Source organism: Myxine glutinosa, chromosome 1, assembly GCF_964187855.1.
Source record: "Myxine glutinosa chromosome 1, kmMyxGlut1.1, whole genome shotgun sequence".
Taxonomy (NCBI): Eukaryota; Metazoa; Chordata; class Myxini; order Myxiniformes; family Myxinidae; genus Myxine; species Myxine glutinosa.
In genome coordinates, this window is record NC_136261.1 from 150,644,127 (window position 1) to 150,665,914 (window position 21,788).

The 21,788-nt window shown below is 43.9% G+C and overlaps 2 protein-coding genes and 1 long non-coding RNA gene across 11 annotated transcripts in view; 1 reads left to right on the top strand and 2 right to left on the bottom strand.

Annotated features, from left to right (window-relative positions):
* The window catches only part of CPT1A (carnitine palmitoyltransferase 1A), a 79,602-nt gene extending 78,299 nt beyond the window's left edge, over positions 1-1,303 (bottom strand). For 4 of the 6 annotated variants that reach the window (XR_013623531.1, XR_013623532.1, XM_068119836.2 and 1 more), the window contains exon 1: positions 850-986. The gene's annotated coding sequence lies outside the window, so the exon portion shown is untranslated. Of the gene's footprint in view, positions 1-729; positions 987-1,208 lie in introns of those variants that run through there. The other 2 variants (XM_068119827.2, XM_068119818.2) reach the window with 2 other exon arrangements.
* Positions 951-7,946, top strand: LOC144892355 (uncharacterized). Its single transcript, XR_013623537.1, has 2 exons — positions 951-1,075; positions 7,376-7,946. It is a non-coding gene; the product is annotated as an uncharacterized LOC144892355 (long non-coding RNA).
* Positions 7,947-11,907: 3,961 nt separating this feature from the next.
* The window catches only part of SRSF3 (serine and arginine rich splicing factor 3), a 34,468-nt gene continuing 24,587 nt past the window's right edge, over positions 11,908-21,788 (bottom strand). For 2 of the 4 annotated variants that reach the window (XM_068119847.2, XM_068119857.2), the window contains exons 5-7: positions 21,116-21,199; positions 20,568-20,633; positions 11,908-12,875 (exon numbers count right to left, since the gene is read on the bottom strand). In XM_068119847.2, coding sequence (XP_067975948.1) covers positions 12,851-12,875; positions 20,568-20,633; positions 21,116-21,199 — 175 coding nt within the window. In that variant the 3' untranslated portion in view covers positions 11,908-12,850. The remainder of the gene's footprint in view (positions 12,876-20,567; positions 20,634-21,115; positions 21,200-21,788) is intronic. The other 2 variants (XM_068119867.2, XM_078778511.1) reach the window with 1 other exon arrangement.

Here is a 21,788-nt window from a genome sequence, read left to right on the forward strand (position 1 = left end):
GTAAAACCTAGTGATGGTTAACATATGGTATCTCGGTGGTGAAAGCCAGTATAACTTAGTGATGGTTAACATCGTATATCTCGGTGGTGAAATCAAATATAACCTAGTGATGGTTAACATGGTATCCCGGTGGTGAAAGCCAGTATAACTTAGTGATGGTTAACATCGTATATCTCGGTGGTGAAATCAAATATAACCTAGTGATTGTTAACATGGCATATCGGTGGTGAAAGCGAGTAAAACCTAGTGATGGTTAACATATGGTATCTCGGTGGTGAAAGCAGTATAACGTCGTGATGGCTAACATGACATCCCGGTGGTGAAAGCGAGTAAAACCTAGTGATGGTTAACATATGGTATCTCGGTGGTGAAAGCGAGTATAACCTAGTGATGGTTAACATGGCATATCGGTGGTGAAAGCGAGTAAAACCTAGTGATGGTTAACATATGGTATCTCGGTGGTGAAAGCAGTATAACGTCGTGATGGCTAACATGACATCCCGGTGGTGAAAGCGAGTAAAACCTAGTGATGGTTAACATATGGTATCTCGGTGGTGAAAGCAGTATAACGTCGTGATGGCTAACATGGTAACTCGGTCGTGAAAGACGCCGCTGCGGCCGGTTGTAGTTATACTGTTCGAAGACGACAGCTTGGACAAACCCGGGAGCGACCAATCGCGGCGTTCGATTCACGGCGCCTCCACCAGAAACGGCCGCACAGTAACTTACGGTTTCCTCAAAGCTGCGTCCGACGATGATCGATTATATCACAATATGAACGACGATGATTAAAAAGGGAATAGTTTCCCGATGGGGCGTTAACCCAACGGCCATGTCATTGTGACCCACCTCGCCCGGATCCTGCACTCCGCTTTCGGGTGACCCCAGTTGACCCCCTTCGGATATCGTGGACCTGGCGGTCCCTCCGGAGCCCGAACAGCTGTTCAATGATGCCGCCGGTGCTGTAGTCGCTTCCAAGGCCACGATGTTACGAAGAGTGCCCAAGAGGAGCTGGGCGTGCGGGACCCCACCTCCGCCTCGCTCTTCGGGCGGAACTACTGTATCGATCGTATCCGTATGTACACGTTTCCGCATGGAAGTCGCGGGTAAAATGAGTAAATACGAAAGTTTTCGCAAAAATACGATCGTTTATCAGAAGCACGGACGTACCACGAATACCTGCACGTATCCACATATTTTAAACGTACCGTACGTGCTCACTTTCCGCGGACGTCCGCACGTTCTTCCTTCAGCTACTGCAGTTTATTTAATTCCTGTTGCGGTCACGAAAGGTCCAGGAGTCACGAAACATGGCGCCTGGACGGAGCAAAGGTTGCGCTTTACTTTAAACGCGACTCATTTTTAAACAAATCGTTCCTTCAATTCACTTGGATAAGGTGTAAATTTGCAGATGACACTGAGCTTGGGCCTTGCAGTGCAGGCCCTGGTGGGGAGGGAGGTCGTGTCGGCCTTAAGTTTTAGAGACCTCAAAAACAAGTTTGGGTAACACCTCCAGGTTAAGTTCGTTTTCTCGAGTTTTTAATGATACAAATTTCATTGAAATCAAATGTATAGAAAATTAGTTACGAATTTTGACATCATTTCCATCATTTCCCAGCAATGTGCGTAACCTTTCACAATAGTCCAAAAGCACTTTCAGTTCCATTCCAGTTGTCATTTCCTCAAAAGCTTCTTGAATCTGCTCTTTCAGGTCTTCAATGTTCCCGGGTTGAGTTGCGTAAACCTTGCTTTTAACGAAGGCCCACAAGAAGAAGTCGCACGGGGAGAGGTCTGCCGAACGAGGTGGCCGGGGCGTATTGGGTGTTCACTCAGGGCAAAGAGTGTTTTTCAAAGTGTCCACTTCTCAATAACTTCATGTTGACTCAATAAAATTTGTCCCACAAAAACCTGAAATAGCAGGATTGTATCAATATCCTTTTGTTGCTTAGAAATAGATTATAGGGGTTCAAAATTGTGGCTAGATAAGTGGGCCACCCGGTACTTATAAGCGTAACTGCGAGAAGGGGGTGATGGTTAACATGGTATCTCTTGTCTGCACTTCTTTTGCCTTTTGTGCCGGGTGTGTCCCAAAGGATTGGCAGAGTTTTAAAATTGGCAGGTGTGAGGGTAAGTTACAAACCTATGTTGACCATGAAACAGGCACTTATGCATGTGGAGGATAAGCTTCCCAGGAATGACCGGGCAGGGGTGGTATACAGGGTTCCTGTGTTCGTGGGGCTGAATATGGTAACTGTATTGGAGAGACAGGGAGAACATTAAGACAACGGATCAATGAGCATCGCAAGGCCTTCGAATGAACTATCCAAAGAGATCTGCTATTGCCCAACATGGTCTGATGGCTGGCCATGTTCCCCTATGGAATAGTGCCAGCATTTTTGGGTGCAACCCCCAGTAAACGAAGGAGGATTTGGAGGCATGGCATGTGGAGGAGTCTGTTGTCTCTCTCGCAGAGGAAGTGCTTGATTTACCACTAGCGTTTGTCCCTCTCATGCAGAAACGTACCAGAGAAACTGCGTCACCAAGCATATAAGTTATTACCTCGGTTACTGTCACTTAGGTATACATTCTTACTTTAGGTTTGCGATGTATCAGATTAGCCTAATTCGTTTAAGTTACCACCATCACTTGAAGCAAATAATCATGTTTGTTTGTTTTTTCATCGATTTATTTGAATTATGCTACGTTTTGTTTGCTTCAATGTGTGATTTAACGGTCGTTTTGATATAACATCCCAATGTGTGGTTTCAGTTGGTTCAACGGTTTTGGTTTTGATTTGTGGTTTATATTTGAATGGCACGAGTTGTTCCAGAATGGTATTGATTGGTGGTTTCGGTGTCCCCACCCTTTTCCCCTTATATTAGGGAGGGTATAGAATTGTTTTTCTTTACTCTTGAGAAAGGTCAGTGGATGCACGTTTATCCGTGTTGCTGATCGAAACGTTGAGCAATTCTTTATTTTGCTCATTAAAGGTTGGAGCAATGATGATTATACTGTATATGTGCAAAGTATAAAAACTATAACCTTTTTCCCCAGGTTGCCTTATACAACTCGCCTAAAAATACTGGACTATCAGCCTATACAGTCAGTATGTGTTGAATCTGAATTCTGTCTGATTTTAATTCATCCTTTTGTAGTTCATTTTAAGCTTCAATATTTGGCTATCCTTCCTTCCATCCAACATGAAGAACTTTTATAACCCAACGTGGTCATTAAAAATCCTCTCCTCCGCTCCCCCCCCTCTCCTCCCCTCCCCTCCCCCCCCCCCTACCCCGCCCGGCAATGCCGGGTACCTCAGCTAGTATAAATATATAAACGTGAGTTGTCTGTGTGTGTGTCCGCGTTTTATTCAGAGATGGCTGAACGGATCTTCACCAAACTTTCAGAGGTTCATCTGTGAGTGCCTGCGAGTGTTTTAGACAAAAAAAAAAGAAGAAAAAAAAGTTCGTTTTTTGGAGAGAGAAAAAAAAAACACGCTCGATAAATGCCGAAGCCTTTTTTAATTAATGACAGTTATATACAAGTACACATCCGCATCAATAAATACAAAACAATTACCAGACATTTGAATACAAATAAATCAAACAATTCCGGATGTTTACGAATTTGGTAGTATGGCTTCTTCTTCCTCCTGATCGGCATCACACTTAACTCAGAAACGTGAGCCACATTCACTCAGAAACGTGAGCCACATTCACTCAGAAATGTGAGCCACTCCCCTTCCTCTTCTAACTCCCCCCTCCCCTTCCCCCCCCTCCCCCTATCTCCCCTCCCTCCACCCTTCCCCCCTCCCCTTTAAGATATAAATTTTCCGTAAAAGAGCTTCCACTTCTGACTGCTCCCCTTCCCCCTCTCCCCCCCCCTTCCCCCTCCCCTCACCCTCCTCCTCCCCCCCCCTCCCCTCCCCCCCCTCCCCTCCCCCGCCCGGCAACGCCAAGTACCTCTGCTAGTTGTACTATATTTTTGCATCTCTTGGTGAAAGGAGAAGTGTGTGTGTGTGTGTGTGTGTGTGTGTGTGTGTGTGTGTGTGTGTGTGTGTGTGTGTGTGTGTGTGTGTTATAACCATGGAAGCCACCAGCTAATTGCACTAACAGAAAATGAGATAGGAACCCGACTCCTCACATACACAGATATTTCCCATGTTCATATTATGTTTCCGCGAGTCCGATTTGCATTCATATTTCAGGAACACAACAATTATGGTTAACCATCTTGAATTTCCACTCTTTCATAGAAATGCTGAAAATTATGTTTGAAAGACGATTTCAATCACAGATATCACGTCATCAACGGCAGGTTAAAAGTGCCCTGCGAGCCGAACTGAGTCAGTGTAAACACACAGCGCAAAAGGCGTCATTTAGCATTCATACGACATTTTGAAAGTCACGTATTGCATAGGTTAGATTTACTCTTGTAACAGAAAAATTTTCAGAGTTAGTCACCTTGTTAAATGTGCACTGAGGAGGTAGTGAGTGAGCATCCATTATAAAGTAAATAGAGTGAGATTGTTGCACAAAACCCATGTTCGGGTGAGGACTTGATGCATTTAACACCGAAGGCACACTGACTGGAAATCACATTGCGCTTTCGGAAGAAACATCATTACGGATTGCTTGGCCGACGCAATGCAAACCATGGTGGCAAGGTTAGCTGTGGAGCCCTCGTTGAAGGTGGAACGCCTTGTGCTGATGTCCCATCTTACAGGGGACGATGGCCCAGAAGATAGTGATGCCGACAGACCGTGGCCGGCCAATAACAGGACCCCGCGGCTATCTCTCAGGCGGTCTCAGAGATTTATGAGGGTGTGGGTGCGCGCTGCTTGCATCAGTTGGAACTACAGCATGGGGAGGAAGACGTGTCTCTACTTGGCCGCCATTACCTCGTCTTCACTTTGTCACTTCACCTCGTCACATCACCTGTGCCACACAAGCCCTGTGCTGCACTGGCAACTTGCATGCCACTAGCTTCTCGCCTGCCCGATTGTTTTGTATGCAAGTCCGGTGGTATTTGTCAGTGCCATTAGGGGGTTATTTGTCTCTTGTACATAGGATTGTGTGTTACTTTCATCCCTAGCTTTGTCTGTCGACTGCCAAATCTGTACCATCCTTTATTGTCTTGTCTACACTTATCCCCGTATTTCATTATAATAAACCATGTTATTACCTCAGACACCAAAGTTGGACGGAGGTTATGTTTCTCCCCTGTTTGTTTGTCAGTCTATTTGTCTGCGAACAGGATATCTTAAATAGTTGTGGACGCATTTGGACGAAACGTGTGGACAGGTTGGGTGTCTGTGAAGGAAGAAATGTTTAGATTTTGGTGAAGATCTGGATACCAGAACCCAGAGAACGTGGCACTGCAACGGCCTCAGAGAGCGCCCCAGCCGTTTGATAAGCAACAGAAGCCTAGTTACCTCCCAGAATTTTATCCACATCCTGGACACATTGATAGCTCGTTGGGGGATGCCACAGGTCCTTACCACGAATAATGGCCCACAGTTCATTTCAGCTGAGTTCACCACGTATCTTAGCGTCAATGGAATTATACATATCCGCACGGCCGTGCACCACCCACAGGCCAATGGAGGGGTGGAAAGGTTTAACCAAACCCTCAAGAATGGAATTCGAGCGCACCTAGCTCAAGATTGTACGTTTCAAGCAGCCCGACTACAGATTCTCATGCACTACAGGGCAATTAAGCACACCACCATAGGTGCCTCATCAGCAACGTTAATGACAGGACATGAGCTATTGCTGCCTATGCATTGGCTACGACCCACGGGGTCTTGCTTCCCCTCACCGGCTGCCAGCATTGCCGTACAATTGAGCCAGCAGCGCATGAAGCAACGCTTTGACAGAGTGCACAGATCAAGGCCACCTGAGATACAGGTTCATGACTGGGTCAGAGTTAAATATCCTCATCGGAAAAACAAGATGCAGTCGTTCTGGTCCTCCCAACTTCGTGTGAGCCGACAGCTTGGACCATTGACTTTCCCACTTCAGGATGGGTCCCTGTGGCACATCAGCAGACTACGGAAAGTGGCGGCCCCTGTGACCCAGCCTTTGACTACACCTAGGCAGCTGGGAGTTGGTATGTGCCCCACCAATACAGGTGATATAGAAGAAGGGCTTGAACCTGTGGGGGCACTGCAACGGCCTCAGAGAGCGCCCCAGCCGTTTTCAGGAATTTGGTACCTCATTCCATACCTGAACTTGGTGGGAGAGGGGAGAAAATGTTGTGTTCATTCTTACGTGCTTGATTATTTCTGAGTATGCGGTTGTTGTTGGTGGTGAATTGCCGGATGTTTAGGGATTTCTGGGAAGGGATGATGATATAAGCGGAAGGGGATTGTGGGAGAGATGAGAGGGATGCCATCTTGACGGTGTCGGAGATATGCTGGTGGATCCGTGCCTCGAATAAACGGTCTTGTACATAACGGTCAATACCATTGTTTAGCATTTATTGAGCGACACAACACTCACAACTGCGATCAAAGATGGGTTGCTTCACGATGAGTGCATGAAGGTAGCTTCTCATATCGAGCTTCATGAACACTGTCAAACCGTGAAATGAAGCACATCGTTCCTTGTTGGTTGGAAGTGGGTATTTGTCAGAAATTATGGCTTTATTCACTGACTTGAGATCAACACATATCCTCGACCCTCCGTTCTCGCATCGTGCAAGGACTAGGTTGGACACCCAGTGAGATGAGTCGATGCGCTCGATGACGCCCTCAGATTCAAGGTGCTTCAGGTCTCGAGAAACTTCTTCGTGAACAGCCAAAGGCAGATTTATCAAGCCTTGAGCAACAAATGGACCTGAAAGATCCACGTGAGGGGTCCAACAGATTGACAGTACCCTTTACCCTCTCCTAACCTACTGAACAGGTAAGGGTACTGCTGCTTGATTTCGTTGTCAACGATCATGTGGATAGTTGCACCAGTTACGTCTTGAAATTTTAACACGTTTGCCGAACTGGTCAACACCAATCAGACTTCAACCTTTTGCTCAGTGAAAGGTAAAGTTTTTGAGCATACCAATTCGATAGTTCACTGGCACTGTGATTGCTCCTAAACCAGGAACGATAGTCGCTTTATACGCTTGAAGGTGAGAATGTGCAGGCCTGAGTGGGACGTGTGAGAAGCGTTCACGGTGCCAGGTTTTCCCTAAGGATTGCAACTTTAGCACTGACGTCCATGAGGAGTGAGACCAGCTTTCCATCAATCCAAGTATCAGCGGTAGAGTGGACGTGTACGTTTAGTTTAAGGTGCACTCATTTATTATTTAAAATTTGTTGGAGTTAATGCAATTTTATCATTTCATGTTTTTTTCTTCTTCTCCCTTCTTCCCCTAATAGCCGGCAAAGCCGGTGTTGTGAATGAACGCGTACGTATTATGTTGAAAAGCCAGATTTTGCTGGATCCCTTGAGAATTTCGAAGCTTTGACGCACCAAATCGCTCCATGGAGGCCGCCATCTTGCGGATGCGGAAGTATGCATAAACAATTGCGAAAAAGTTCAATAGGAGTTTGTTTCACCCGTCTTTTTTTGATTCACAATCTTATGCACCTCTAATGTGTAATTGAAATACTTTGAGGCTTTGGCTTCGCCGGCTCATTGTGGCTTTGCAGTAGGGTCATATTACACTATTTTATTTCATGTAGTAAACCGTGCAGTGCACTTTGGGAACCTTAAAAAGAAAGACATTACTTGGTCCGCATTGCATATTCATTCTTAAACAAATAGTGCAGTGTGTGCCAGTGGCCTGGCAAGTCCTGATTGCAAGCAAAAGGAATTTTGCCCTTTGGCCAACTTGGCAACTTCTGCATCCGAAGTAAACACACATGCATAGCAAGGAAAGGGAAGGACTATGACCAATACTGATTAAACTGGTGTGTTGGCAAGGACAGTTTAATCAGTTGACAACATGCGGGATGCTAAAAGTTCAAACATGAAAGATGAACGGGCAAATGTATCATCAAGTGAATCAAAGTCCTCACCCATGTTGAATACAATGCCATGTTTGAGGAAGAAATAAAAACCTTGATTGATCTTTCACAATGGCGTCATGGGTTGGCAGGACGGTCTAGACTAGAGGAATACCCACTCACCTCTCAGCTGCGGACTCGCCTGGATTCAATCTTGACAGCTATAAATTGTCATCCAGGTGTTTTGCAGGTATGGAGATACATCGATATGTATGCCGCCCCCCAGTGGATGACCTGTCTCAGCGTCAACTGGTCGGTGTTAAAGATCCCACGTCTTTGTGGAGAGTAGGCAAGCTATAACCAGCACCCTGGCCGATTAATACCAAATTCCTGCCCAAAATTACAATGGGGGTGGAATCCACCTCACGTGGTCTCCCTCCATGAAGCCATTTTGCCTACCAAGCAAGTTACTCCCAGGTTTGCGTTCGTACAGAAACTGCATTTTATACAATATTTTGCTCGATTTTGGTGGAATTATGGTATGCTGTGTGGCATGGGGCTGCTCTGTTCGACTAGAGCTAGGCCAAATAATGCACAGGTTCCCTCATAACAAGGTTTCGGCCGATCCAGTTCCATCCCCATTTGCCATAATATCAATAATAAATTACTGGCAAAAGTTGTCATTGTCAGACTGTATATTTTTGCTCAGGGCAGGAACACAACCACGAGAGTGAATGAGATGGCACGAAGGGAGATCTCGGCAGCAAAAGTATGTTAATAGGTTGTTACTGTCAAAATAATTGTACAGACGGTTTATTCGATATTTTTGAAAGTCTTACATCGTTCTTTCGTGTTTAATGCTCAATTTGAATGTTTCACTGCGACTTCATCAAAGGGAGGCGCAAAGCTCCTCTCCATTTATATAAGGGATAGTTTCTCTGTATGCAGCTTTTACATGGGGACTGAAAATGCGTTTCTTGGCTTCTACTGGACGAAATCAGCTGCAAATTTCAGAAGTAAATGCTTTGTACGTTGAGGTAATATGTTCCAAATTTCAGCAACATCCGTTTAGGTATTCTTGAGTTATATTTAGAAAACCCTCAAAATCACATTGGTGTCTGTCTGTCCGTCCGTCCCCCCAAAATGTGTTGGCGCTCATATCTCAAGGACTATACATTGAAACTAGCTGAAACCTGGAATATACATCGGCCAATAGGTTTAGTTAATGGCTTTCAAAACAAATTCCACCGAAGTGCTATAATTTTTGCTTTAAAATTTAATATATATATATAAATATATACACATAAATAAATGTATAAAAATAGATACACACTTTGTAACTCTTCAAAATATTATTACACAAATCTAACATGCTGGCCCAATGGCCTAATGGATAAAGCATCAGACTCTTCAAGCTGCGGATTGTGGGTTTGAATCCTGGCTGGGTTGAATATTTTTTTTCCCCTTACATTTTCAAGTCTCTTATGTCTTGAATAAAGTCTTGTATGATGAACGAATGCATTTTGTTCGTATTTAAAATGCATCTTGTGAAAAACGCCAGGGGCATAGAAAAGGCCCGTTCATATAAGGGTATGTGCCATGTGGCAAAGTACAGAAAAGAAGGGACATCCCATCGTTTGTAGAAAATGCCAAACAATACAAAATAAGGGGCATTCCAAAGATCTCGTGTGCATGCTAGACAACCCTTGTATTCTGAGGAGGAACCAAGTAATGCTCTAGAAAAGTTCATATAAAGGGGAAACCTACATCTGGCAAATAAAATACATTTACTTCTTCATGCAGCTGTATGAATCAAATTGGCACCCCTTTATATGAACTTTGTAAGTGTTGTAAGGTAGGTAGGAGGTTTCAGAAACTCAATACAATTATGATTTTGAAATGCGATCAACATGGACCTTGCTCTCTAATCCGGAAGTGGACAGATGAGGATAGCTTGCTGGTTTGGTAATATCTCAATACAATCCTCATTTAACATTATATTTTGATATATTAATAATATATATTGTTAATTTGTTATTGGAATGATGACGTTTGGAAGGAAAATATAGAGATATTGAGTTTAAAGCAGAATGAGGAAATGATGTAAGGGTTTCCAGCAATGACATTCACAGATTCACCATTGACCGGATATCACAACATTCAGAGTGGGTACATTTTTTGTCCAAGTTCTTCATGAACCTGCTGTCAATGCCGGGCGTTCGACTGAAGGTGGCACAGGAATGTGGAACTTATTATTTCATTGTTACGGATTCGTCACTTCCGTTGTGGGGGTTTGCATCCACTGTAAATATTTCCAATTCCATGTACTATTATTGTTTACAAAAGGTTTATTGTCCATGAACTGTTTTCAAAAGGTAAAAAAGTTAATGTTAAAAGAAACAGGAAACCGGATGACGAAGAGGAAGGAAAAGGGCGGAGCGAGTGAGTCGGACAAGAAGGAGCCGAGCTACTTGCGGTCTGGAGCGAACGTTGGCGAGCAAGAGTCACGAGTGAACTTTTGGTTTCCCGGGAAAGGAATTCCTGTGACAGAGTTGTTATCGCCGTGACAGTTCAACCTGCGTGTCAGGTTTTGCGGTGGATTCTGAAGAGAATCATCGCCATCATGGTCATGCCGTTACGCCATAAGACCGGGCCGTTGGCCATTTTGACTCGCGCGCTTCGCAAGGTTTCGTTGCTACGTCAGCCGTTTCCACCGCTTTCAGACATATCTGGTGTGTGTGCGCAACGCGACTTTTGACGATTAATTTGCGGTTCGCCGACTGAGCTGTGAAACGTCCATACCCGAGGTTGTGGCCCCTCAATCGCCTGGAGGGCGCCTTTGGATTTCCCAGTCGTCGCTTTGAGGGCGCCTTTGCCCCGCTTCGGCAGCGGGACTGTTCTTGCCATCCGAACGGGATTCTGGTCTCGATTGGACATCGTTTTGGCGATCGCTGAAGCACATCAACTTTGGCTTGGAGCCGGGAATAAGATGCATTGGGAATGTTCTTGGTTCACTCACTTGGAGCACAGTGAGTTACATATTACAAAACTGATGGTACCATTATAGGATATTGATTGTACTTTTGATTCATATTATTGTTGTACTGTTATTCTTGTGTGATCTTAATACAATATTTGTTTGTGAGTAACAATTGGTGTGGCTTCACCATTGATCTTTGATGTACAGAATAACACATTTTTCTGTCGCGACTCCTCTCGGGGCTCGGAGGTACACCGGGACCAGGGAGTCAGGGAGGAGCACGTAACATCATCGTTTGCCATTTTGTTTTTTTACCCAAGTCATTCACGAACTGGCTGTCCATCCCTGAAGTCAAAACTTTTTAATACTTACATTATTTGCAATCTACTAACTGGTATCCACACCCAGGTCATACTATCTTCTGAAGTATCAAACAAGCCCGGCAGCTATGCCGTTTTTAGACTATCACTCTTGTTTTTATAAGTACAGTACTTTAAAACCTTTTTTAAAACAAGATTTTGAGCTCATGGAAGTGGTTATGAGACACGCACATAAACTTGGACATACATAATGCACCAAACCCAGCCAATGGCATTGGAGGAAGTGATGTAACGTCCCAGTGCATTGTGGGTACGCATGATTGCCATTGTGTGACATCACTTTTCTCAGTGCAGTTAGGTGGGCAATTAAAAAAATATCCCCTCCTCCCAATTATTCATACTCTATCCTCAAAATGCTGAGGCTCAAGCAAGTGAGCAGCACAAACTATTTTAAGTATTTGGTTTGACTGGGGCAGGATCACAATTGAACCGTCAATCTCCCAGACTCAAAACAGATGCTCCAAACCACAATGCCACCAAACTTAAATTTTGTAAGCAGAATAAAGGAAACATTATCCGTTCTGATACTCCCTCCCTCCATTCACCATCATTCATCCTAACCCCTCAGTCCTACATGTTCGAAATAAATGAGTGTACTCAAGTTTATCAGAATGTTTGCAATTTTTTTTAATCCAATCCAAGCAAGTTTTACAGCATGGTTGCATATTGACCATCGGCCTTGCTTGTTTGTGCACAAGGTACCCATGAAGCAGGTCCTCTTCAACTTCAACCTTTGTATCTTTGACTATAACTACCTTCCCTAATCTATTTTACAAGCAGAAACTCAAATCTTCCTACTTTTGTAATCCAAAGAACCTCTAAAAACGTTTTATTTATTTTTTACTGCAGCTGTTAGTTTACAAGTTGAAACTTGGAAATGTTATTCTTCACAGACTCATCAGAGCAATGCCGAAACATAAAAACTGATAAGTTGACAAACTATTTACTTTTGAGACGATGTGAGTTTTCCAGAAAAAAAAAAAAAAAATCTTTATTCTACATTGACTTGACTTTTGGAGGTTGTACATTACTTGAAATACAAGACAATAAAACGATTCAATACTAAACATGGGATCGATAAACCGAAGATGTGCTTTCTGGATGCAACATCATCCAAAGCAGCAAACTGCTTTCGGGAAGAAGTTTACAATGTTCAATTTGCATACTTTAATACCAAAGAAAACCATGTTTCCCCATGAAGTGTAAATATAAAAGCCAAAGCAAACACTTACTCTGGGCTCGGGTAAATGAGTTAAACTGACAACGAAGATTAAATCATAACTACAAGCAAAAGCTGACAGTGCAAAGTAAACTACTTACATTCTTTTTGCAAGCATTCAATTAAATGAAGCATAGTCAAGTTGCAATGTACAGTATCAATCTACAAACATCAAATGCTAGAGGCATGCATAATAATGGAAATTCCATCAAATCAAGCTTTGTGGCTACCTTGCACAAAAAAAGCAATTACAAAAAATAAAGAAAAAAGATGGAGGCTCTTAAAGCTTCAGCTGGAATTTCCTTAGCGAGCTGAATGCAACTTCATCATTTGTCAGCAGATCGTGAACGGCTGCAGAACAACAGACATGTTGTTACAAACCAAGACAGTTTCAGGGCATCTTCACATTGCATACACGTCAGCATTTTCACTAATATAGCTGCTGCCTTCATAGTTTGCTCTTGGAGCGATGTGGACCTGCGCTCAAATCCCAAGAAATCCATTCATTACTTGGTGACATTTCTAAGCACGCAGGCGATAGCAATGGATGGAATGAGTGTAAAACTGGAAGTAGTACTCGGTAATATTTAAAAGGGGAGGGGTGGGGGAAGGGGGGAGTTGCACGGGAAGGTTTAAGAGGGTATTAGAAACTCAGTCCCAGGAGTTCAGGGTGGGGGACAGACGACCCCAATTTTTGCTGTGTAAACGTGTCTCGTGTAGTTCCACATCATGGAAACAGTATTCCAATTCAGTTTTGATGAAATATGCCACAGACCATCATAAAAGTGGAGGAACTGACCATTACCCGAGGACAGGTTCTTTGTTAGCAAGACAGACGGAGAGACAGAGACAGAGACAGAGACAGAGACAGAGACAGAGACAGAGAGAGAGAGAGAGAGAGAGAGAGAGAGAGAGACAGAGACAGAGGAGAGAGAGACAGAGACAGAAAAGGCTGAGGGAGATGGGGGCAGATTAAGAGGGTGCAACACAAGAACAGAGGTGGAAGACAGTGAGGCCACTGACTGATCTGTTTTTGATGCAAGAGTAACAAGCCCAGAGACTATGGATGAAGGCCTCTTAAGCAGATAAGGTTTAGATTTACCAAGGAAAAGACTTTGCATGACAGAGGATACCCAGTCAGCATCTTGAAAATATGGTTTGCCCAAGAAAGATCATGGTTGATTATGATGCTTAGAGAGTGACTAAACTTCAAGAGGATTGTTAAGAAAGTTGATAGGAGGGTTTGCCAGACAGTCCTTTTGGAGAGAGACAGTGAGATTTGTCAGGATTGAAAGACATATTCCAAGCGTTAGACCAGCTTGGGATTTTTATAAGCTCTAAAGAGAGGAAGGAGGCTGCAAAAGGATGAGACATTACAGCAGAGGGTTAGTCTGAAGGATGAGAGGTCACGGCAGAGGGTTAGTCTGAAGGATGAGAGTGGTCACAGTAGAGGGTTAGTCTGAAGGATGAGAGTGGTCACAGTAGAGGGTTAGTCTGAAGGATGAGAGACGTCACAGCAGAGGGTTAGTCTGAAGGATGAGAGACGTCACAGCGGAGGGTTAGTCTGAAGGATGAGAGACGTCACAGCGGAGGGTTAGTCTGAAGGATGAGAGCCGTCACAGCAGGGGGTTAGTCTGAAAGATGAGAGCCGTCACAGCAGGGGGTTAGTCTGAAGGATTAGAGCGGTCACAGCAGAGGGTTAGTCTGAAGTATGAGAGCCGTCACAGCAGAGGGTTAGTCTGAAGGATGAGAGCGGTCACAGCGGAGGGTTAGTCTGAAGGATGAGAGCAGTCACAGCAGAGGGTTAGTCTGAAGGATGAGAGCGGTCACAGCAGAGTGTTAGTCTGAAGGATCAGAGCAGTCACAGCAGAGGGTTAGTCTGAAGGATGAGAGCAGTCACAGCAGAGGGTTAGTCTGGATGAGAGCGGTCACAGCAGAGTGTTAGTCTGAAGGATGAGAGCAGTCACAGCAGAGGGTTAGTCTGAAAGATGAGAGCCGTCACAGCAGAGGGTTAGTCTGAAGGATGAGAGCCGTCACAGCAGAGGGTTAGTCTGAAAGATGAGAGCCGTCACAGCAGTGTTAGTCTGAAAGATGAGCCGTCACAGCAGAGGGTTAGTCTGAAGGATGAGAGCAGTCACAGCAGAGGGTTAGTCTGAAGGATGAGCCGTCACAGCAGGGGGTTAGTCTGAAGGATGAGAGCCGTCAGCAGAGGGTTATTTATTATTTTTTTTGCTGTGATGTTGCGATGAGTTTGAGGTACCAAATTGATTTGGTAGCATACATTCACAACTCGTAATTTATTTGGGTCTTGTTATTTATATATGTTAACTGCTATTAATTAGTATTGCACGTGATACATGCTTGGGAACCTCGGTGATACGCGTTTCTGTCAATGCTGTAGCTGATGATTCGCCAACAAGTGATGAAACTGGTCTGGCGGCTGAGGGGGGGCGTGTAGCATTGTGATTCTCATGTACTATTTGTGAATATCTGCAGCTGTAGAGGAACCTACGCAGGGTTTTAAACAGTGGGTTTAGCCTTTATTGGTTGCTTTATGCAGCTTTCTTTGGCGAGAAGAGCATGGGAGTTAATTTATTTGATAATCCTAGCCATCAGGGCTAATTGATTAGGTGAGAGCAGATTTTGGTTATTCCCTCCAATTACGGGTGACAGAAGTGATTGGGTCTTTACTTGTAATCCCTTAAATATCACGGGTTTTGACCAATCGCGGACAATCTCTTGTGTACCGATTTATTTATCGCGGGATTTACTTTCGACCAAACGCGGGTTTTGAGCAGAGTTGTGATGGTTATCTTGCACTATAAGCTTTTTATTGTTTCTTGTGCACAGTTAATAATGATGCAGAGATGCAAACAATGTAGAAAAGTGATTATTGTTCAGTTTCTACTTTGCATATTATATAATTCGACTTCACACACACAATTGTAAATCAACTGCGGTGCAGGTGGCAACTCAGACACGCAGCGTGTACAGTACTGTACTGTGCCAATTTCCACGTCAGCACTACGTTGGTGGAATCTTCTGTCAAATCGTAATCAATTTCTTTGTTTTCATTTATTATTGCCCTCAATGATTTTTTACCCATGGCTCCCAAGAGGAAAACTGTTGTTAGTGAAGAACCAAGTGCAAAAGAGTTGAGGAAAGTGAGGTCTTAGACGAGAAAGTGAGCGAGAGTGCATTTATTTTATTTATTCGCTGGTTTCAGAGCTGCAGAACTATTTATAAAAGAAACATCACCAGATTACACAGGGAAATAATTTAAGAGGTTGTGATAATAGAGGAGAAATGGTGGTGGCTTTGGAACTGGCAGGATGTTCTGGAGGTACGCACACTTACCTCTAAGCCTTCCATCCTGGTTAGAATCCTGGGCCTATAAAGTGTCATCTTGGTGTTTCACAGGCAAACGATTTATCAATGTGTGCGCCATTCTTCAGAGAGAAGTTAAACTGGGCGTCCCTTCTGCCAGCATTAGTTGGTGATTGTTAAAGACCCCACGGTGCCCTTTGCAAAGAGTATACGCGCTATCACCGGCACCATGAATAAAGTCCAAATTCCTGCCCTAACTACTGATGGAAAGGCAATGGCAAACCACCCAGAATAACCAACCCTTGCTCAGGAAGCTGCACCGGCAGCACTAACGCTCTGTAAAGACTATGTTACATCAGAGAGGGAGAGAGAGAGAGAGTGGAGTCGAGACAAATTACAGAAGGGAAGGCAAGGGCTGTATTTAATCTGCTTCAACGCAGCAGGAGACTTCATCACAAAGCCAATTTATATTTATTTTACGTTTATTTAAATTGTGATGGGTATATTTTTGGCTGCCACCAACCTTCCTCTATATTTTCTCAAAGCCCAGGAGCCTACCCACCTTATTCCCATTGGAAATTGGTTTTATCTGTGGCGGCATTTTCCAGGAATGTAACCCCCACACTAATGAAGGGATTACTGTATGTATATATGTATATAGTTGTGGCTCCTCCTAGGGGTTAAAAGAGTGCATCTATAGTATAATGATAGATATTTTAAAGTATCTGTTTAGTTAAGTGCATTGTAATACATGTGGATAAATACACTGTGTATGTATTAGATAGATGGTCCTTTGTGTTCATTTTCCAAGTATAACCTGTTATTTTCTCTATCTTTCTCACTTTTATAGCGCTGGATACACTTCTTGTCTATGTCTCTGTCTCTCTCTTACACTTTCTTAAAACCAGTTCGAACCAGACAGGTCACCTCTTGCCGCCTTTTTGCCAGAGTAGAAGTCACCTCAATCTGGGTTGAACCGGCCGATAATCGCCAAACCGTGACGGGAGAGGAATCCTGATCAAAAAGGCTACACACCTAATCAAAGCAAGACCACTCCACAAGAGAGGTCAGCTGAACCCACCGTGCGGGACCAATCAGGTGGGACGAGGAGACTGTTTGCGCTCTGGGGCATCCTCCAATGAGGTCGGGGCCAGGCATAAACAAGCATTACGCCTCGGTCCCCCGTCGGGGAAGTGATGCGAGTTGACAAAGTGGAAGACGCAGAAAACATGCTATGATATGATATTTCGCTCACAAGGTTCAGACATATATATGGAGGCGGCCATCTTGAATTTTGACGTGGCGACCCAATTTAAAATAGCATTCTTCCTTATGCCGAGATACACCCACACACCAAATTAGAAGTTGGTACTTCGCTTATTTTTCAAGATATTCATCTCACAAGGTTCAGACATACATGGCGGCGGCTATCTTGGATTTTGACGTGGCAACCCAATTTTAAACAGCATTCTTGCTTGTGCCTAGATACACCCACACCAGATTAGAAGTTGGTACTTCGCTTATTTTTCGAGATATTTCGCTCACAAGGTTCAGACATATATATGGTGGCGGCCATCTTGGATTTTGACGTGGCGACCCAATTTTCAATAGCCTTCTTCCTTATGCTGAGATACACCCACACAACAGATTAGAAGTTGGTACTTCACTTATTTTTCAAGATATTCATCTCACAAGGTTCAGACATACATGGCGGCGACCATCTTGGATTTTGACGTGGCGACCCAATTTTCAAAAGCTTTCTTCCTTATGCCGAGATACACCCACACACCAAATTAGAAGTTGGTGCTTCGCTTATTGTTCAAGATATTCATCTCGCAAGGTTCAGACATACATGGCGGCGGCCATCTTGGATTTTGACGTGGCGTCCCAATTTTCAATAGCGTTATTCCTTATGCCTAGATACACCCACACACCAGATTAGAAGTTGGTACTTCGCTTATTTTTCGAGATATTTCGCTCACAAGGTTCAGACATATATATGGTGGCGGCCATCTTGGATTTTGACGTGGCGACCCAATTTTCAATAGCCTTCTTCCTTATGCTGAGATACACCCACACAACAGATTAGAAGTTGGTACTTCACTTATTTTTCAAGATATTCATCTCACAAGGTTCAGACATACATGGCGGCGACCATCTTGGATTTTGACGTGGCGACCCAATTTTCAAAAGCTTTCTTCCTTATGCCGAGATACACCCACACACCAAATTAGAAGTTGGTGCTTCGCTTATTTTTCAAGATATTCAGCTCACAAGGTTCAGACATACATGGCATCAGACATACATGGCGGCAGCCATCTTTGATTTTGACGTGGGTTGCACCCACACACCAAATTCGAATGCGGTCCTTCGCTTATGCATGCACGCCCGCACGCACACACGCACGGACGGATGGACGGACGGACGGAGGGGAAAACCATAGTCCCCCTTTCGCTCCACGGTGCGACGGGGGACAATAAAAGGCAAGACACATGAGCCTTGAGACAGACTAGAGATGACAGAAATTAGTCCTTTGGCACTACAATGAGCAAGAGCTTTGAGACTACGGACTTCCCTTTTACATACTTTGTGCTTTGGCACTTTCAGACTAGCTTTGAGAAACTTCTCTTGGACACTTGGAGGCAAACTTTCGAGTCAGACACACATAGCGCTCGCCCGGACCGTCACTGGCTCTTCGCTTGCTTGCTGACTGCCCTGCTACATCTGCCATCACCTCCGTGAAAATGTGACAAGCGTGCTGCACGAGACCAGTGCACAGGAGGAAAGGTTAACCCTTAAAAGGGCCACTGGCTGCTGCCAATAACCGGGAGCCTGTGCTGGCGTTTCAAGAGCCGTCACCGAGGTTCGAAGGTGTCTGAGCTACAGTCACGTGAAAAAGTAAGTACACCCCATGTAAAATTTTGACTTTTTCAACATATTTCAACATACAGCTATTTGATCTTCATTTCAACAATATTGATAGATAAAGGTGATATAATATAACAAATATGATGAAACATTTACATTTTGTAGTCCATTGTATAATTTAAATAAACATAAATGCAAATTTCGCATGTGGAAAAAGTAAGTACACCCCTACATTTATCACTACTTCAAATACCTAAAATTAGAATCAGGTGCACCAGCTCAGGTGCAAATGATTAGAACATCGTTAGAGAGGATCTTGGAGGAAACTGTCTTATTTAAACCTCAGACATTTATATTGTTTTGCTCTTTGTTGTTGAAGTGTGCGACATCACCATGCCAATATCAAAAGAACTCTCTGAGGCCTTCAGAAAGAAGGTTACAGATGCCTACGAGTCTGGGAAAGGATTTAAAAAGATCTCCAAACAATTTGAAAACAATCATTCGACTGTCCGGAAGATCATCGACAAGTGGAGAAGATTCCAAACAACTGCCAACTTGTTCAGGCCAGGCCGCCCCAGCAAGTTCAGCCCGAGAGCAGACCGCAAGATGCTGAAAGAAGTCTCTAAGAACCCCAGAATGTCATCACGGGACCTACGGGTAGCTCTTGCCACTGTTGATGTCAAAGTGCACGAGTCTACCATTAGAAAGAGGCTGCACAAATTTGATCTACATGGGAGGTGTGCCAGGAGGAAACCTTTGCTGTCCAGAAAGCACATCAGGGCAAGACTTAAGTTTGCTAATGAACACCAGAGCAAAGACCAGCACTTCTGGAACAATGTGCTCTGGACAGATGAGTCAAAGGTAGAGCTATTTGGCCACAGTACCAGAAGACATGTTTGGCAAAAACCAAAGACAGCATTTGACCACAAGAACCTGATACCAACTGTAAAGCATGGTGGTGGAAATATTATGGTTTGGGGCAGCTTTGCTGCATCAGGGCCTGGGCAGTTCACCATCATAGAATCCACTATGAATTCTTCATTGTACCAGAGGGTGCTTGAGGATAATGTGAGGCCATCTGTCGGAAAGTTGAAGCTCAACCGAAGGTGGACCTTGCAACATGACAATGACCCTAAACATACCAGTAAATCCACCAAGGAATGGCTGAAAAGAAAGAAATGGAGGGTTCTGGAATGGCCAAGTCAAAGCCCGGATCTAAATCCCATCGAGATGTTGTGGGGGGATTTGAAACGAGCTGTGCATGCAAGAAACCCCTCAAACATCGCACAGCTGAAAGAATTCTGCATGGAGGAGTGGGCAGAAATTTCTCCCAGTCGATGTCAGAGACTGGTATACAGTTATAAGAAACGCCTACTTGAGGTTGTTTCTGCCAAAGGGTGCAGTGCAATACCACTGATAAGTGCCAAGCGTGTACTTACTTTTTCCACATGCGAAATTTGCATTTATGTTTAAATTATACAATGGACTACAAAATGTAAATGTTTCATGATACTTGTTATATTCTATCACCTTTATCTATCAATATTGTTGAAATGAAGATCAAATAGCTGTATGTTGAAATATGTTGAAAAAGTCAAAACTTTACATGGGGTGTACTTACTTTTTCACTTGACTGTATATATACAACACAACTTTCTTTCTCTCTTTTCTTTGATGGATGCATGTGGGCCCTAGCGTAAACTGCTAAGTTAACTACTTATCTGACATCTGTATGGCGCGAGTGTACGCGCAGGGGTAATGGGAATGTACTTGGATTGACTTGTAAATATGCGCTAAAATTGACCTGTATATATGCGCTTGAAATTTGATTACATGTATAAAACTCACTTGTCTCCTGACTCTTCCTGCTCACGTTGCGGCGGTGGCATATGGCAGCTGAGTTGATCGATTGATCTAGAGATTGGGCCATAGATAAGATCGCGGTCACGTGACTTGGTTCCGCTCAGCCAATTAATAAGATCTGTCACGTGACTGCCGGCACGATATTCGTTCGTACCGGAAACTTCACCTGTTACGGTAACACGGCTCTGGATGTGGGAGCCGGCAAGAAGTTAACGGGACGAACGTCTATCGTGGTCGCTTAGCGACTCGCCAAATCCGTCTGGAGTTATCCGGACGCGGCGACCGTAACAATATATATATATATACACACATACATACACACATATGAAAAGAGAAAAATGATTCTATTATTTGGGAATGCAGAGTGAGGATGCAAGTCCCACATTAATACTTGTACACTTATGTTTGCTATACCATTCATGTTGCTCGGTGACAATTATAAAGTTTAAAACAGCACAAGACCCTATTGCAGAAATAAGTGGTCTGCAGGATTTCAGCTTTACCTGCACTCAAAATGCACAAACCTCACTCACCTGCGGGAGCGAGAAAAGGAAGGAGATCGGTTGCGAACTCTCTCCTTGGAGTAGGAGCGGCGACGTGCTTCACGAGGGATGGACCTACAAGCACATCAACAAACAAGTCACAGATTCAGCAGCACACCCCATAATGCCTCCCAAGAGGGGACACAAACAGCTGGCCTTCTGCACACACAACGCAACTCCCTACAACGACACAAGCCTGACATCTCGTTTTGTATCCCGTTTAATAGTCAGTATACGCCATTCAACCTAAAAATGAATGCAAGCCATAAAATGTACAACAACACCCTATTGATAAGATTACAAGTAACTTGTATCATCTTTCCAGCAATAATACTTCATGTTCACATGCCAACTAAAACTGCGACCTATTTGGATGGACGTGCAACCCAGATGAAGTTAATGTTGGGACTGCAATACGATTGTGTCACCGTGTCTGTCCGTCCACCTCAACACTCAAAATTGGGAATTACGACTGTTATAAAGTGTCGAAACAAGTACTGTACATTTCCAAAATGTGAGCAATGAGAGTACTGTTCGTGTAATGAACCCAAAATGAATTGCAGCAACATCTACTGTTGTTTAGTACTTTGCTACGAGTACTTTAATCTTTTTCCAGGAACTTTTAACAACGGTGCCAAATTTATGCCATCCTTGGCAAATAGTC